Here is a 20154-nt window from a genome sequence, read left to right as displayed (position 1 = left end):
CATAATTACATGCATTGCGGGGCTACGTGAGGAAGCGCATTGTTCATTATCGGTTACTGGAAATATTCCCGCATATCCTCACATGACCGCTTAATGTAATATATATATAAATACTATATATTACTCGTGTCAATATATGTATGTGTGTGAAATAAAATGGGTTTGAAACTTTGTTGCTCTTGGCTTGTGTTAATAGGATCGCGTTAGTGCTCATCAGTGAATATCAATGGCGTGCAACAACAACTGTATTAACTTCATTCTGCTCATTTATCAGCACACAAACAAATTCACACGCACACCTACTCATAGCAAGCAATTACTTAGGCCCTTATCGCACAACCTATGTAGACATATACATCCATATATGTATATTAATATGTATAAATACTTATATATTAGAAATCCAAATCCATGTTTTAACCTCCTTAAAATTCTGAGTGGTATGCAATTAAATGTTTACCAGTTGTTTAACAACGACAATGCGAGCTCTCACCCATCGACTAAAACAACTGCATTTTGGAGCACTCAAAATATCGATTTGATGAGTCATCCACCGTATAGTCCTTGGCATCGAATGGCTTCTTTTTCTTCCGTATGTAAAAGATAAATCCAGACATCAACGGTTTTCGACACCTGAAGAGACGGTTGATGAGTGTAAAACACATGTTTTGAAGACACCTCAATCAATGAAAAACAATAAAGCGATTTTTATGATCAATATTTTTTTTTGTACTGTAATCCAGAAATATAACGGGCAACCCTTCTAAACTGAATGTATCTGACATTACTTTTAACTGTGGTTTTATAACATGGAACATAATCGTTATAAAGTGAAGGTTTATATAGTGTAAGGTAGTTAAATGCAATAGATGGTAAACACTTTAATACTATATCTCTATCTACAAGGTACAATTCAAAAGTTCCAGGACTTTTTAAACAACGCGGCTTCTAGTGGCGCCATCTGTCTGAAATTGCTATCCCTCAATTGAGTATTCTTCAGTGTTGTCGTATAAAATTTATATAATAGCTGACTTGTATAACAGCTGAGATATCGCGCTACATGTGACATTACATTTGTAGTGTCGGTCGGAAAATGAGCATCGAACAAAGAGCCAACATTAAGTTTTGTTTTAAACTTGGTAAAACTTTTACCAAAACTCATCAAATGATGAAACAAGTTTATGGCGATGATTGTCTATCCCGTAGCCGTATTCACGAGTGGTTTAAACGTTTTCAAGAGGGACAGGAGGACTTGGAAGACGACGAACGTTCGGGCCGGCGAAAAGATGTTGTGAACGATAAAAAACACGGAAATTGTGCGTGAATTCATTAAAAAAGAGCCGAAACCATCGCTTAAATATATGGAATCGGAATTATCAATATCCGCAGCGTCGATTTATCGTATTTTGACAGAAAATTTGGGCCTCAGAAACGTTTGTACTCGATTTGTCCCGCACACTTTGAAACAACACGAAAAAGACCTCAGAATTCAACATTCAATTTGACCAAAAATCACATTCATATAATCAACCATTCACCGTATTCGCCTGATATGGTACCCTGCGATTTTTATTTGTTCGGAAAACTACATTTGGCCATGAAAGGAAACTGCTATGCTGACGTTGATGCCATCCTCAACGCTATACCGACAAATGACCTAAAAAAGTCATTCGATAACCTTCTTGAACGTGCAAAACGTTGTATTCAGGCGGAAGGATACTATTTTGAAGGCGACCAATACATTAAAAAAAAAAAAAATAATAATATTCGTTTTTTAATAAAAGTCCTGAAACTTTTGAATTGCACCTTCTATGTTTTCGTAGTAGCAGATGCAAAAAAAGCAGGTTTAAATCGTTAAGTTGGCTATATTTACCATAGTAATGTACTAATTTTTACTATACCAGCATAAAAAAGAGATTTTAACAAACCTAAAGCCTACTGATTTTTCAAATATCTGATATTTTGACCTGAAAATGTTAATTGTAAATTTTTTATTTACTACTTTAAGTTAAAAAAGAAGAAAAAAAATAGTAGTAGGGACATAAGAAGGTAAGTTTACACGAAATTTTGTGAAAGAAAAAATTTTTGTAAAATATGAAAATAAAAAAATAATTTTATCGGAGATCGAGATAAGCCATTTTTAATCCTTAAAACTCCAACCACGCCCCTTCCCTTCTCCTTGTAGACCTCAAGTCGTCCCTACATTATTTTTCCTTTAATTTTTGTTATACTATCTTCCTTTTTCAAGGGACTTTTTATATATGGTAGTACCCATTGATGGGCCTTGAGTGGTTCAATTCCATCTATAAAACTTTTAACCGCCATAAAGTCCCAAGGAACTCGTATATTTAGCTCAATTATTATATTTAAATTTTTCATTTCTCTATTCGGCCAAGGGCTGTTAACTCGGCAGCATTACTCAAAGTTACGTGAGGAACACTTTCTGGCGCTACAAAAACAACAATGACACCATATATATTATATATCAGGAAATTTTAACGCTGCTTACTTTTCATTCTTTTTCGCAATGATTCGCAATAACATAGTTACTTGCCTTCTTCGCTCCACATTTTTCGCAACTTATTTTCGCAAAATTTTCCACACTTTTTTACATTATCTGCGACACTTTCTCACGCTGGCACGTTCTTTTATTATCTTTCATTTACTTAATTTTAATTAATTTTTGCCGATGTAATGACAAACTACAGGAAAAGGATAAATCAAGTGAAAGGGAAAGTAAACTGAAAAATTGAAAAGGAGAGAACACAAAATAAGCAGATTAAATGGTGATCTTCAGGAAAGAATAAAGCGGAATTCAGTGGCAACTAAATTAAAAGTAAACATGCGACTGGAGGCAACAAACCTCAGTCGCCTCCGCCGCTCAAGCGCCTGTAAATATGCTCGTATTTAGTGCGCTAATGCGGCAATAAGCCTGGCAATAAGCCTGCTCAAGCGCCATAGAGGCACAATAAACAATTGTTTTTGCATTTTTATTGCATTCATTACTATACTTCTTGCTGTTGTTGTTGATTTTATAAGGTTGCATTTAGCTGGCTTAAAAGCTTGCAAGAGCGTTGCTGGTGTTGCCGCCAAATTAGTGGTGGTGGTGTGCGTGCGGCTGCGTCAAGTCAGAAGTTTTGCTTTTGCCGGCAAAACTTTAATCTGCAACAACCGATTGCAACACTGGTAGGGCGTGTTGTAAGTGACAGTGCTCACTAACGCTTGGCGCGCAGCGTTTGTAAGTGGTAAGCATTACAATGCGCACTTAATTGGTTGTTGTTTTGCCGCCACTGGCAAATAAGTCTAAATACTTGCTGCTGCCACATCAAAAGCTTAGTTGTGCTTGTTGCATACATTGTTTGCAACATTCTTCCGGCGCGCCTTATTCATCGTTTCATTCCATATGCTTTTTAACTATGCATCATTGTTGTTGTTGTTAATATCTTTTTCGAAATACTAAACAGCAATAAAGTTTAGTTGGCCTTTGGAAACTACAAAGTCGTGCTTGCTTTGGCTCATCTTGTAAATTGCCTCGCCACGCATATGCCCCATCCTTTGCCTGCACTATTCCTTCCTCACTTCTAACCCCTTCCCTGACTCACTTACAGCTAGTTGGATGACCAAATCGTAGCTTTCTTCGTAGTATAATTAAAAGTTTGACCCATTTGAGTTCAAGCAAATGTGCGGTTTGTATTCGAAGTTTTCCTGGTAATGTTAATTGCTTCCCTTTGTTATAGTTATTGCTTTTGTGGCTTTCGAAAATTGTAGGATTTTCCCCAGTTTGCGGTAAGAGAGAGAAAATCTTATTAGTTTTTCAAAGTCGCAATTTTCTAATCGAGACGCCTAATACTATAGAAAAAAAATAAAATAAAATAACACTTTTTTTCGAAAATTCCAATTTATTGATTATGAGCTCGCAGTCGCTAGTACAGCTCGAGCAGAGTGTAGATATACTTATTCGTATCAATATGTAGCAAAAGCTTAAATTCCTTTTTTGCTTACTTGATTCTGAAGTAAATTATGGTACAGGCTCCGTTACAGAACGCCGCATGAAATAATTCAAAAGTGTTGAAAGTCTTTCTGGCAAAACGCACGATCTTAAAATTACCAGTATATAAACAAATAATTGTCCTACATTTTTATTGAGTTTCGAGTGCCATATAGAACATATATTAGGGCATTTGCCCACCCGATACTACATTACTTTCTTCAACGTAGCCGTGTTTCAATTAACTCAGTTGGTTTCTCACTGATTTCACAATATAAAAATAAAAACGATTGTATTGTCGTATTCCTTAAAAAAGTATTATATTTGTCTGGTTAAGCAATTGGCCTTGGATTGCCAAATGATTAGTTTGGTTTTTAAAGTTTGCTCCAGGAAAGTATTATGATCATAAGTGTTAAACACTGAAGTATGCTTTTGCAGCTGATTTGATACTTTACTCTTTAGTAGGGATGTAAAATTCGATTCCGATTCTACGCGATAAATGATTTTTCTCATAAAATCGATTTTTCTGAGTCGACCTTTACCTTCTAAAATATATATATAATCTATTCTTGACATTCGATTTTACGGATAAGTGACTATTTTCAAGCTCCATTTTTAGGAAAAATAATATATAAAACAAGTAAGGAGGGGCCTAAGTTCGGATGTAACCGAACAATTTATACTCTCGCAAAGTCAAATGGTATACTCGTTTGAGATTTCTTTGTGGATTGACTGATATTTTCGGTAGAAGGTCAACTATAGGCACTGGGGTCCACATATTTAGTACTTAGGGGTTTGAACAGTTTTGGTTCGATTTAGACAATTTTTGGCCGCAAGGTGGCATACTTTAATTGCATTATTCACGCAAAGTTTTACCCCGATATAATCATTGTTACCTGATTTGCATAGTGGAAAGTGAAAGAATCAGATGGAATTAAAAATGGTGTTACATGGGAAGTAAGCGTGGTTGTAGTCCGATTTCGCCCATTTTCGCACTATGACATAGAAACATGAAAAGAACGTTATGCACCGAATTTGGTTGAAATCGGTTGAGCAGATCTCAAGATATGGGTTTTCACCTAAAAGTGGGCTGTGCCACGCCCACTGACTAATTTTGAACGCGGTTCCTATAAAGTCATCTCATACCATCTCAGAGATAAAATTTAATGTCTCTGGCGTGTTTAGTGCTTGATTTATCGCGCTTTTAGTAGTTTTTAACAGTACCGTTATATGGGGAGTGGGCGGAGTTGCCACCCGATTTCAACTATTTTCACACCGTCAATAGAAGTGCTAAAAACATTTGGTTCTAGTGAATTTTGTTATTATAGCATTAGCGGTTTAGGAGATTTGCACATTAAACCTATTAGAGGCGGGACCACGCCCACTTTTTAAAAAAAGATTTAACTGCAGATGCCCCTTCCTAATGTGATCCTGTGTACCAAATAACAGTCTTGTATCTTATTGCGGAGCTTAGTTATGGCAAGTTATTTGTTTTTGATTAATGGCGTTTTGTGGGCGTGGCAGTGGTCCGATTACGCCCATCTGCAATACCAACCGTCTCACGGTACCAAGAAACATGTCTACCCAGTCTCATAAAGATATCTCAATTTTTACTGAAGTTAGAGCTTGGACGGACGGACGGACGGACGGACGGACAGACAGTCACCCGGATTTCAACTCGTCTCTACATCCTGATCATTTATATATATATAACCCTATATCTAACTCGATTAGTTTTAGGTGATACAAACAACCGTTAGGTGAACAAAACTATTATACTCTGTAGCAACAGGTTGCGAGAGTATAAAAAAAAATAGAAATATAAAATCGAAATCGGAATCGGGAACCATTTTTTATAAAATGTTTTCATCCCTGCTCTTTAGCTGTTTACGCCAACTATATCATTCGAGTACCGTTAGAAACAAATCTGAACTGAAATTAGAAAATTATTGCGTTCGAAATATTTTCAGGTTCGTCCGTTCTTACCTCAGAATGTTGCCTTCCGTGAGAGTGGTAGTTGCCCAGCGAATGTTTATTTTTCTAATCAATATTTATTTTTTTTAATCAAGGTTTGATTTTACTAATTGTGATGAATCGGTCAATTTGGTTAAATTAAATTATGGAAGTGGCGAATATATTCAGTTTTCATACTAATTATATTGTATTGTAGGTATGATAATCTATTTGTATGGTCTGGCAAAAATAAATCCCTTATGTTTGCATTAAATTTAAGTTTCTTAATACATTAATAGAATAATCCGATTTAGGCTAAATATCTTCCGTTTTCTTCCATAACTTGAGGACGTTTTGAAGATAATTTCATAATGCTACTTTCATAGATACCCTACCCTATTGACAAAAGACTGGGACAGTGAATTTTTACAAGCAAAATTATTCACCATAGACAGAAACAGGTAGAAATCATTTTATTATACGTTCTAACTATAAGGTGGGTGCATAAGAATCACTCAACCAATTTCGAGTAACTGCAAGTATAGTGATCTGGTGTTGTCCTGATAGAATATAATTCTTCTTCTATGGGCCAAAGCTGGCTGCTTTTGGGCATTGTTTTCTTCAGACGGGCCAATTGTTGACAGTACAGGTACGAATAAATAATTTGGTAGTAGGAGAGCAGCCATAATAGCTTTTGGCTTTACGTGGTCGTAAGTGACCAAATTTTAATCACTAGTAACCATTCGCTTCAGAAGTGAATCGATTTTGATGTGATTCAGCAGTCATTCGCAGATGGAAATTCGGTCCATGAGGTTTTTCCGGTTAACTTGGGTTGCACGCATACGTTACGCTTATTTTCAAAACCGGACTTATTTAAATGGTTCCAAAAGTTTTTTTGTGCTTAGTTATTGGCCCAGTGCGTTGTGTACCTTTGACATAAAAATTCCCGAAATAGAAATAACGAAACGCAAATTGCGCACTTTTTAATTTAGAGAAATTCAAACCACTTAACTCATAGAAGAGTTGCAAATGGAATGGTGTCGAGTGGCGAACTATTAAAAACTGTTCTCCTTCCGCAGTTTATTTCTTCTGTTGACTTTATACGATATGTGAATTTATGTTTAGTTTGGGTCAATATGTTCCCTCAGCCACTTATCGAAAGGTCAGTCTTTACATTCCCTTGGCGAAGGATATAAAATAATGTAATCCATTTTTATTTATTTTATCATATATTTCGCTCTCCATTATTTCCATTTCGGTCCACTAGTCGAGCCGTTACTACGTGATGTGTCCCATTTAGCTACGTTGTTGTTCTTTTGAATCGAATATATAATATTTATAGCTGTTTAGCGACTAATTCTCAATCCATTGGAACACAAATAATTAACAACAAGAATAACAAATTGCAAACCTGTTCGTCTCAAAATCGAAATTCGCTCTAAAACTAACGTATTTCTTGGAATTGTTAGATTGTTAGATTAAATTAGGTCAATCGAACGAAAAATTTTATGAATAATGTGTTTCTTATTCAAGTATTCAAATTAGTTGCTAATATTTGCATATTTCAAGTTTTATATTAATGTTATTACTCGATAAATAATTAATAACAAATTAAGCGACGTATTTTATGATAAAATTATTTAATTTTGATAGAAGAGTATTCTACGCACTTCTTTGTGTTTCGTTAAATGTTGTTTGTACTTTTCAAAATTCCTGTTATTCTTTGTGCTAAATTTTCACTCACCTCAATTCATTGCGAAATATTCGCTAGCTTTATGTACTCCAACATCTCCAACTATTTTTAAGCAAGACAACCCATATACATGTGTATATAGGAGTAGTATATACTGGAGTACTGATGACTTCGCAGTTTCTACCTTATTTGCATATTTCATTTGAGCTCGGCCGAAGTTGTTATGATGCTGCTCTTGTAGCTATGGGAAATATATGAAATAATTTTAAGCAATGCTGGGGAATTTACAGTGCTTGGCTGGCTATAAATCCATCTGTTAAGGTTTGTCCCAACTATCGTCGGTTTTTTGGTCGTAAGTCGTTGTTGAATACTGCAGCACCTTAAATGATGTGATCAAAATATTTCTCCTATAATTATCAATAATAATTATTTTTAAATTCATCATTATTTTTATATAAGGAAACAAAAAAGCGTTTTGTGTGGTTTTTTTTGCAGAGACATTTTATTTAACAAATAAGTAAAAAAAAATGTACATTTACAGAATTTAATGTGCTATAATACTTAGCGATTAATTTTAAAAATTTTTGAATTTTCTTAATCTCGTAGCCCATCTCTAGGAGAACCTCCGAGAAAAGGTGTCTGTCGATGTGGAAAATGTTGCTGCTTAAAATATCTTAAAAATATATTATAATACATGAATACAGGTAATGATTGAAAATGGCGTCTAACCCAAAAAAGTTGTTTTTGTGATAAAATTTACTCTTCCCAGGGGCTTGACAATATTTAATTATTAGCAAATTTTATATTGCTACGAGCATTACCTGACTAAATATGTCTAAGAAGGTACTATTAATACACGTGGATCAGTCCAGCTGTTTTAGAGAAAATTGTTTTTGCTCTCCGACTCTGAAAATTACCGATTACACGAAAAAATACGCTCATATTGCCGGACTTCAAATTTTGGGAGATTATTTTCAAATACCTATATTCGCATTCGAAATAATTTTGACAAAAATTTGAGCAAAAAATGCATATCCTCTAAATTCTCCTAGGGCGCTCCATTAAGGGTCAGTAATCGCAAAATCTTACACAGAGTAAATTGTTATAAAGGCTTACCTTCTTACGTCATGTCAAAAAACTTACAAGGTTTGGTGTGTTTAACGCGTGTACTTGCTGACGACAGCCTTACCCCATGGCGCTCAAAAGCGCAGCGGATGAAATCATTGCCTTGATCAGCGCTCTGAATTGCCAAGCATTTTTTAGTACCGATGGCCACTGTGGAATAGACACACTAACCACCTTGGATGGGTTCGATGCCCATCTAAAACCTCTGCAGTACTTTGGGTCCGGCAGCCGATTGCAAGGGCGCCAGAATTAAGTCTCCGGTCAGACCTCGTAGCCGAAACTACTACCATTTGAATTTCCGTACTGCTCTGTAGTGGGGGCCAGGTGTTGAACCGTATACGAGGCACCATCCACACAAGAAGCTAATTCTAAATCCCGAAACACATTCGCCGCAAACAATCTAACTGTTCGGCATTCCGACTAGGAAAGATCACATCGCTAAGATCTAAACCTCCATTAGACCAGTTAACGTCCATTAAAACCCAGGCTCAGACAAATTTTGAAGTCTGGGTTACCCTCAAAAAACCTAACGTCCCGGATGTACTCGGGCTATTGTCCCAACGGTCTTGCCACTTATTTTTAATCCTAGCATCTAGAAGCCTCTTGCTCCCAGGATATCCTTCCCTCTCTACATCGTCATCGGAAATCCAGTCATTCTGCGGCAATGACACACTCAAACCCCTTCTTAACCTGAATGCAACACCACGCTGTATGACAATCAGACCAAGAGGGGGTGCACCCAATAAGAAATGCATCGCATTCATCGAAACGGTGCGATATACATGCAAACATCATACAACGTTGCACAGAGAGGAGTTTTCGTCGACCCGAGACCCACCATATTGCAGCTTAATAAGCGACACAAGCCACAAATAAACCACAATATATGGTGCGAACAGTATGGCATCCAAGATCCCAATCGCACCTCAGAATGCGTCGCACTTTGCCTATGATTGCCTGCACTCGCTTCTTCAAACTCGCCAAGTGTTGAGTAAAACACATCCTTTCCCTCATGATCAGGCCCAGGTATTTGTCTTGCATTACATACCTGGTACTGAACCCATTTCTTTACTCCGCCTTATTTTTATAAAATATGGACACTCTCGTTAGAAAGATTTTCTTTGCTTACCAAAACGTAGTATTATTTATATTAAGAGAATAATTAAGTTTATTTACTGACAACTTTCTATTAATATTGGATATTGTTTGCCTACTTAAAATATTTTGTTTTTGAAGTCGGGTGCTCAAAGATCGGTATTCTGTTCCGTTCCGCAGCTTTTTGAGTCTGTTTCATACATATTTTTATTCATTTTCAATGACTGAGCAGTAAGTCCATTTATTACTACTGTGTACCTACCTCTGCAGACCCCGACATTTCAAAAGTGGTTTTAGGCAAATTGAGTTTTGCCATCCATTTAAAAAAATCGTATGTTTTCATGTAAATACGAGTGTTAAATTTTATTAAACTTATAACTGAGAACGTTCATTTCTTTGACCATTATTCCGTTTGTTCGCGTTACGTCTGCGTACGATTACTCTGCGAGGCTGTTTGCGTTGTTCTTCACGTCGTCGCCTGCGACGATCTTTTGAGTTGTTACGATTTCGTCGTCTACGCCTTTGTGCCGATGGACGTCTGCGCCTTTGTGCTGTTGGTCGTCTGCGGCGATTTTCCCGACGTCGGCGTTGTGAGGGATTACGTCGTCGTATACGATTCGTTTGCTGGTTTCGCGCCATGTAAATGGCGTTTGCTGTGTTTTGCTCTACATTGCGACCATTTGAACTCACAGGTGAATCGTAATTATAATCCAGTGATCTCGCTGTACTATGGTAGCTACCAGTAGATGGAAGATCTTCTGTTGTAAAGTGTGATTCGGGAACTTCCGCATCTGTAGCTGTTGAATGTTCTGGATGGTCTGTGTAACTTGTTGAACCATATTCAGGCGATGTTGATTCAGTTGAGGTGTCAGGCTTGCATGTAGGGTTGCTAGTTTGCCCCTTTAATGCTAATTGATTGATGAAATCGGCTGATAAAACGCGACCCAACTTGCCATCGTAGAACTCGTTGTACTGAGAAGCTGTAAATATTATTAATATCACCCGTTATTTTTTATTTTTATTTTTTTTTCAAAAACAAGTAAATAAAAAAATGAAGTAATAAAAAAGAAATAATAATTATCGGCAGACAACCTTTTGGTTTTACCAATCTAAGAAATTTTTTTAATCGATTAGGTTTGTGCGCGCAGTTTAAATGGACCAGTTCAGGTCAAATTTGATCTTGAGTGTATATGCTTTATTCTTTGATATTTTAAGTTTCACCCACCAACAATTTCCAGTTTCACAGCCGCTATAAACAGCAGTGCTGGCACTAAATGTAACTTTGCGATCTTCATCTAATGTTCGAGATGCCGTTATTTACCTCGAACATTTAAAAAACTAAATTGAACTGCCTTCGCTCCCATGTGCCTGATGGTTATATATGCGCTTTCGCAAAAATGTATAATTATAACTTTTCTGTAATAAAGAAAGAGTACAACAACGCACTACTGCAAATACATATTCATGCATATAAGTATTTTATTCTATATCTTAATGTATGCAAAGAATAAACTTGTTCTTCATTCGCGAAAATTTGCAAAGACTTGGAAACTTAGAAAAAAATAGAAAAAACAATAAGTAGGTAAGCCACAAATATATTAACAAATCTTCAAAACAACATTGTCCAATGTTGTTGACCTAAGAAGCTGGGAATTCATGCAAAACTTTGACATGTCCCAAACATTTTTTTTTATATGGCATCCGCGAGGTTTCATGCTAATTGTTGTTGCAGTTGGAGATTATTGAAATTAGTTTGCTAACTTGCGGAATATTAAATTTCGTAAATTCTGAAGTTGGCAAAATGATTTATAAAATTCAAAATTCACACACACTTCTACTATGTACTCACATAAGTTTACGATAATATTCTAATATAGAATTAGTCGACTTTGGGACAATTTGTGACCACCTTTGAGAAATGACGTTGCACTTTATTTTAGCATTATTTATTTATATGTTATGTCGGAAGCTTCAAATAGAGATATTTTAGTTTACGTAGTTACGTTGTTTTTTGTACAAATAACAGTACGTAATATTTTACATCGAGGAACATATGCAATATCTGTAGCTTAACCACTCAGGCAATGACACACGGAAATATAATTTGGAAATTAGTAGGAAAGGGAAACAGGAGGTACCAATAAAATTGAATCCACGATAGTCGCTGAAATTGACCCATAACGCGGCCAAACCCTTCGCGTAAGTTGAAATATAACGAGAAAAATAGCAAGGATTGAAAAGTTGAAAATGAGTGGAAATTAAAAGTAGGTTGGAAGGCTTAATACTCATAAGTATTACAATTAATAAACATATACAATATACTTATTCTTTTACCTAAGTAAGAATATAAGTCCAACCACAGTAAACACCTTGAGCAACTAAATGTATTAGACCCCCTACACTGCTGAAACTATCCTCGGGAGACTTACTGACCTATGGCGAAAAAGCTATGCCTTCATATTAAGTATAGAAAATTCTGCGAAAACACGTGGAAAGGCATGTTATGATTAGTTGCTAGCAATAGTAAGAAACTTTTAGCATCGCAGAAATCCATGTGTATCATTCTGCAAGTTAATTTACACTCTGGGTGCTTCAACCTTATAAAAATTCTCAACAATTTTCATAGTCAGCACAACAAAACCCGACGCCGATGAATCGCATTTATTCTTACCTTTAAAATCGGCTGCTGAGCTAATACGCCTCGATTAGGACGACTTTATTTCTCTTCAGCGCATTTTAATTTTTTCGGTTTCGGCACATCTTTGTAGCGCCATTGTTGGACAGTTTTGACGTCATATTCATAAACCCACGTCTCGTCATTATATGTCGCTTTTGCAAAAGAATTAGGTCTTTTGGTACGAGTCTAGCATTAACACGCTTTATACCCAAACCATTAAACAAAATGTGTTGAGTCGAACCAAAAGAGATGTTCAGATCTTGTGATATTTCTCTGATGTCAACACGACGACTTTAATGCACTGTTTCTTTAACTTTTTCAATGTTATCATCACTAACAGTGGGTGGACGATGTTTTTAATAACTTCACGACCTTCACTAAAATAATTTTGACCCGCCAAAATACTTCTACAACATTTTCATCGATCCCGTAGCCGTGATTACATTGGAAACAAAAAATTCTAAGCAAACTCGTTGTTCAATTTTTATACCCTGAAAAGGGTATATTAAATTTGTGACGAAGCTTATAACACTCTGAAGGAAAAGTCGGAGACCCTTACAAAATATATATATAAACGATCAGGGTGATGCGCTGAGTGGATTTAGCCACGTCTGTCTGTCTGTATATACGTGAACTAGTCCCTAAATTTTTGAGATATCGATCTGAAATTTCACACGCGTCCTTTTCTTTTCAAGAAGCTGTCGAAACCGCGGATATCGGACTACTATATCATATAGCTGCTATACAACCTGAACGATCAGAATCAAGTGCTTGCATAAAAATCTTTTTCATTTGACGAGATACCTTGAAGGGTACTATAGCTTTCAGGCAACCGGAGTTAACTTTTTTTATTATTTAATTATTAAACAATACAAATATAATATCACTCATTTACAAGTTTTTGTGCATATAAGGCCCGACCTAATGGATATTATTTATTTTATATACCCGCCTTAACTTGTTTGTTATGAACCAGGTAAGCTGTTCGCGGCATAAATAAACAGATGCCCAACACACACTAATTGACATATGGAGATCAAATTTCGAACGAAAACAAAAAAGGTCGTACCAATCCGGGGGAAAAAAATATTTAGTAGTAGTAGTTTAAAATGACCAAGTGGGGACCAGAGTGGGGCACCTTCCGCGTTTGGAAAAAATTGATGAGTTATAAATAACTAGGCTAATCGTTCTCAATTCGATTACTTCGGTTTAATTTAATAGATTATTTATAACTGTCTTCAGCAAATACTTTCCGATTTACATCTGCCTGTTTGTCGAGTTTATGGTACATTGGGCATGAACTTTAGAATGCGCGTTCTTTAGATTAGAGAGAAGGGAAAAGCTTCGAAGTTAGAGATAATTTCATCTCCTGAATAGAGAAACCAACTCATCTTACCAAAAATCAAGTTCATTCTTAGAGAACCTTAAGAACCTTAAACTCCGTAAATTTCATTCAACCGTCAACAATGCTTAACATTAATCTCACTTTCAGCTATCATATTTCTTAAAAGTTGTCTAAGATATTTACATTTTTTTTTTATTATTTACAAGTTTTGACTGTCATAAATTTACTTTTATTATACTCCTATTCCCTACAATATCTAACCATTTAATTTCAGCATATTTACTTGATAGTGAAAGAATTTATTATTTATGCGCCTTTTGACTTTCATTTCCTTCTTGACGCCAATAAACAATTACAAACTCTCGCCATTATCACCATTTACCACCAGCTGTCGCTTGCGATACCTCCCCCGATGCGCCAAATAGCTGTTTTAATTAATTACCCTCATCTCCTATGAGATGACATGAAAAACACCTGATGATATGCTGTATTAGGTGCGTAGGGTAGAGTAGGTGCTGAGTGTGAATGTCGATGTGGCTGTGGGTAGCTTTCATACACTGAGGCATTCGAATAATTAGGGCGGAATTATTAATCACAAAAATAAGGTCATAAGCTTAAAAAACACAAGGGACTGTAGGATGGGTGGATAGAAAAATACATAGGAATACTACAGGAGTATATAAGTAGGATAATGAAATTGGCGAGAAGTGGGTTACAGGTGGAAAACGAAAGATGATAGTAAAAACAGTATGACAAAATACTGCGTAAATTTTCTGTTGGTGTATGGGTCATATGTTTAGTGGGTTAATAATATTAGAGCAAATTGGGCATGTAATATTATGTTTAAGAAAGTTTGTCTTCTCATTTATATTCGGGTACCTAAAATATTGACCCATATATGAGATATGAAGACAGTCGTAAAATGGAGAGCCTCATACTCCGTAGTCCGTTCTCGCTCAAATCTAACTCTAACGTACGGTTTCAATGAAATGCTAAATAAAAAATATGGTTGAAATCGGTCTACTAGTTGCTGCGGAAATAATTGTGTACTAAAATATGTTTTTCGATTTCCTATCAATGAATTTTGGTAAATGAACGTAAATCTTCGAAAAAGGTTAGCTAGTCTTTATCAACAAGCTTTGTCTAAGACCAGATCAATGTTAATCATTTCCACTAGTTTTCAGGCTTCTTATTCGTCACTTTTTCCGCTTAGATCAAACAATTTAGGTTCCATTGTCAAAACGTTGCCCACTATGTTTGTAAAAGTTCAAAGTAAAACCGTCCACGTTCTATGTGATTGTTTATTACACTTTCGATTTTTTAGCGGTCACTTAAACAGACTGAAAGCCAAAAAACGTTTAGTTTTATTACTAACCGCATGGATATAGCCGCAAGATGTATGTCCACGAAAGCTGCACTCAGACTCAAAGAATCTGATCAAAGAATCATCGTACACTTTCATTTCATTCCAAAATACTTTGATTAGCAGGTTGCCGAGCCTAGTCCTGGCTGTATCTTCTCTGCTCACATACCTTCGAGGATGACATGGGAGGGAAGGACTCGCTAGAGGAGAGAGACGGTGAGCATTTTTACAGATGTATTGTCAGAAACTTTCCATCAGTTGCAGTTTTAGGCTTCCTGACCACTGCAGCGTCTTCCAAGCGGAGGTGGCTGCAATAAAGGTAGCAGTGGATTTACTTTTCCTTCAGAGTGGTGAATCACTCCGATAATAGGGCAGCGATATTAGCCTTGCGTCGCTACTGTGCGCTCAGGGCTAGTGAAAGGACTTCTACACTCCTTATCTCTAGCATCGCGTTATTTTATGATAAGACTGATTTGGGCCACGGTGTAAACTGTGCGTATTTATTTCCTTGTTTGGCACTATTATTAAATAAAACTAAAATAAAAGGTTTAGTTTTTAAGAAGGTCACCTTAAAAGTGGTAAGTATTAAAATTCCCCCTATATGACGTTTATATATTGATAAATATGTATCACTCAATATGTATTAAAACTGTAAGTTTTTTTAATTATTAACCGTTAGGCTACTCCCTGACAAATCACTTTCGAGACTCCAAATTTTGTTTAAATATAACAATACAGATAAATCTACAAGCAGCCTAACCTTGATTTACCTTAAGCAAATTCAAAATTATGCTCGGCAAGTATTTACTTAAGCTGTGTGCATTATGTAATAGATACAACGAAATGTAAATAAGCATGGAAAATCCAGGTGCTGTAAGTGAGCTGACATAAGTTCTGTAAAAGGAGTGCGTATGCTATCGAGCCAAAGTAAATACTTAAGTAAACACATGAACAGCAAGAGACTTTAAATAGATGCGGCTGGAGGGTGGGTGCGTATTTACAGTCATTTAGAGATATGTATGAGTACGTGACTTTATTCTGTTATATATTCAAAAAAGTAATATGTTGAGAAAGGACGTGAGTTAAACTATAAATATTAGGTGTAGTAAAAAGAAATTCATTATTGTCACATGAAACTAAATGCTTTAATTAAATTATTTCGTATCCAGCCTTATTCAAATGGTTACAAACGGGTTTTTGTGCTCTGCTTAGGTCCTGGACAGTTGTAATCGGTGCTTGGACTCGGTGATTTGATCGATTTTTTCGGTAATTGGTATTCTAGAGCGTGCTGCATCTTTGACATCAAAATTACCGGAACGGAATCGACGAAACCAAAATTGCGCATGATTGGCTGTTACATTCTACTATTCACATTTTCAGCCGCCTGGCTTGCGCTTTCTCCCTTTTTTTATAGTAGGGGAAAGCATCGAAAGCCGAAGTGTGGAACTTCAATCCGCTAAACCCACACACATATGTGTTGTCAGAGTTTCCACCGTTACACTACCGCCGAGAGTAGATTTGAACTTTTCCCTAATATTTAAAAAGCGGGGGCACTGAAAAAATACGTGTTCAGAGTCTTCTATGCACTCTGTACACGTCGGACAATACGGGCTAACATCATGATTAATTTGAAATATATACTTTCTAAAGCATCCATGCCCACTCAGTATTTGGGTTAGGTGGAAATTCAAGTCCCTATGTCGTCTGTCTATCCACGAATGAATGTCCGAAATCAGTCTATCAGTCCATCGTCCTTTAGATGAGTTTTGCTACCGTTGCTGCCACATTGTTAGGCTCTTGGTTCTCTCCTCTTTTTTTACTCCTGAAGATGACACTGACAGCTGGTACAGTCGCGCGAATTCGTCCCCCTGGATGTCAATAGGCGGCATGCTGGCTAGTACTTCAGCAGCATCACTTGATATCGTTCGGAAAGCACTTATTACTCGGATTGCAGAAAGCCTATGTACTGCGTTTATTTGTCTAGTATATGATTTTATGTCTAGCGCTTGTATCCATATTGGGGATGCATACAATATTACTGAACTCATTGCTTTTGATATTAAAAACCGCCGGCTGGAACGCACGCAGCCTCTATTGGCCATCATTCTCGATAGCGCATTATAAATTTTGTTTGCTTTGCCGGAAGTATACACCAGGTGTTCTTTAAATTTTAATTTGGAGTCTAGTATTACTCCCACATACTTCAGCTGCGGCTGGGAAGTAATCTCGCACCCCCCTATGGTGAGTGATAACCAAGATTTCCGTTTTCTGCTCAGCCAGCTCTAAGCTGATGGTAGCAAACCATTGGCGCAGACCATTTATGCAGTCGTTGCATTTGAGCCTGAGGTCATCTAGGTGTTTAGCCACTGCTACCACTATGAGATCATCCGCATGTTTTCACGTTTTTTGGTTGATGTATTCTTAGCACCCCGTCTTACATAAAATTTCATAGTAGTGGACCTAAGATCGAGCTTTGCGGTACTCCACTCGAGATAGCGTAGCTCTGTATCTTTTAAGATAGCTCATTATAATATTTACGAGATATTGGGGAGGGCGTATTTCGTATAGAGCTTTGATTATATTTGCCCACTTTGCGGAGTTGAAAGCATTCTTCACGTCCAGAGTATTTAGCACGCAATACTTTTTTGTGCCACCTCTCCATCTTTTGCTATTTACTGCATATATCGCAGTATCAACCACCTCTCTTAGTGCGTCAATAGTGGAGCTCTTTTTTATAAAGCCGTATTGTCTTTCTGATAATCCGCCGGCTTTTTGGATTGCTAACTCCTAGCGGTTTCTTACAATGCTTTCGCACACTTTACCAATCGTGTCGAGCATGCACAATGGTCGATAAGATGAAGGTTCGTCCGGTGGCTTTTTAGGTTTTGGTAGTAGAACCAAATGCTGCACCTTCCACGGGTCGGGAAACACGCCTTCCAATATACACGCATTGCACATTTTAGCGAACAAACTGGGTCTCAGAGTCATGGCTTCTTTTAGGGCTCTATTTGGTATACCATTTATTCCAGGCGCTTTGCAGTTTTTAATTTTTTTCGCGATAGCCAATATTTCTTCTTCTGTGACTAATAGAGGGGGCTCTGTAACATCGTTTCGCATAGCATAGGAAATGGTGTCATGTGTTGGAAATAATGCGTCGACGACTTTCCTCATAAATGTTGCGTTTTTAGGTTGCTGCGACATATTTTTAAATTTTGACATACATATTTTGTACGAGGTTCCCCAGGGGTCTATGTTTGCTTCTTCACAAAGCTTTTCGAAACAGCCTCTTTTGATACGCGTAATTGCTGACTTGAAGAGCTTTTTTTTGTGTTTAAATGCTTCTCTAAGGCGATTTTCATTCTCGCCTCCCTGGTTACGCTGTAAGCGACGTTTAGCTGAGTGACAGAGCTTGCTCAGCGTGGCGATTTCTTCGTTCCACCAGCATACTGGTTTTCGCTTAATAATTCTAGTATAAGACGTCCACGACGATTCGTGCGTCTGCTACCCCAAGCAGTAGACCATGCATTAAAATCTCCCGCTATTATTATCGGAGATTGCTTTTCGTCTCTAGAGACAGCTCAAGGAGAAAGTCTTTGAATTAATTTACTGACGCGCTTGGACGAGCATAGCAGCTTACAACATATATTTTGGGCTCCTTTGGAGCACGATGTGAAAGCTTGTCTTTGCATGACCATATTGCTGCCTTGCCACTTATATCTTTAATCCAAGTGCTTTCCGAACGCTGAGTATATTGCTTGCTTAGCAGGGCGACATCTATTTTTTGTTCTAGCACCGTCTGTTTTAGCAGGTCTTGTGCTGCGGCGCATTGGTTAAGAATTAATTGTAATATCTTCATTTTTCCTTTAAGTTTTTCATCTCTAGATAATTCGGACAGACCGTGCTCAAGACAGAGTGTTTCCCTTTACAAAGCATACAGCTCGGGGCATTAGTGCATACTTTTGCGACGTGTCCTGAGGTTCCGCAGCGTGTACAGAGGGAAGACCTATCAATGGTGTTGCCACATTTATGCGCCTTATGCTCCACTTCGAAACACCTAAAGCAGCGAGTGATAGATGAGTATTCCCGGAGGCGACAGATAGACCACCCGATATTTACTTTGCCTTGCTTAACTACATCTGCATTAGTTTGAGAAATTTTGGGTTTGAAATTTCCTATCGATGTCTTAGAAACTGAGGGACTAGTTGACATATATACAGACGGACAAACGTAAATGGCTTAATCGACTCTGCTTATCATATATATATAGATATATTATATATATTTTATATGGTCTCCGATGTTGATTTATGGGTGTTACAAACTTCGTGGCAAACTGAATCTTTAATGCTCTTTAATCACTTTATGAATTTTTCAAGTTATATTTACTTGCGCACTTTTTTGTTGTGAACTGTCTTTAAGAATTAACTTTATCCATATATATATATGTATGTATGTATATAGACCACTGCAGAAGCCTTCGAAAATGATAAAAAGTGAAGGAAATTTATAGTAGGTTGAAAGCATTAGAAACGAAAGATAAAATAAAAGAAATGAAAACAAAAATAATTTACGGGCGATCTGTGGTCGGGAAGAGGAAGGGGAGGGGGGTGTTTGAATTTTTAAGGGTTAAAAACGATTTTTCTAAATTTCCACCAAACCTACGAGTCCTATAGAAAAATGTTATATGGCAATGTTGCAGGTAATGAAAAGATCGACAACTTTTGTGTTAAAACCTTTTACATAATTTCAAAGTTTAAGTTACAAATTCGAATACACAAGTTTTTGGGTATTTTATTTTTACAAAAAAAAATGTTTCGCTAAGCTTGGTTTAAACTTATCTTTTTATTCCCAAGCGCACTGTATTTTTTAAATTTAAAATATGTATTAAAGAGAAAACCTTATATCGATTTGAAAT

The 20154-nt window shown here is 36.7% G+C and overlaps 1 protein-coding gene across 1 annotated transcript; it reads right to left on the bottom strand.

Moving 5' to 3' along the window:
• Window positions 1-10226: 10226 nt before the first annotated feature.
• On the bottom strand, window positions 10227-18197 carry LOC138857514 (splicing regulatory glutamine/lysine-rich protein 1-like). Its single transcript, XM_070110286.1, has 2 exons — window positions 18062-18197; window positions 10227-10834 (listed from the first exon to the last, which is right to left on the bottom strand). Exons 1-2 carry the CDS (start codon window positions 18195-18197, stop codon window positions 10227-10229), a joined length of 744 nt encoding a protein of 247 aa, XP_069966387.1.
• Window positions 18198-20154: the final 1957 nt, after the last annotated feature.

Source organism: Bactrocera oleae, chromosome 5, assembly GCF_042242935.1.
Source record: "Bactrocera oleae isolate idBacOlea1 chromosome 5, idBacOlea1, whole genome shotgun sequence".
Classification (NCBI taxonomy): Eukaryota; Metazoa; Arthropoda; class Insecta; order Diptera; family Tephritidae; genus Bactrocera; species Bactrocera oleae.
Note: the sequence above shows the minus strand (reverse complement) of the source record. Positions and strands in the feature narration are given on the sequence as shown.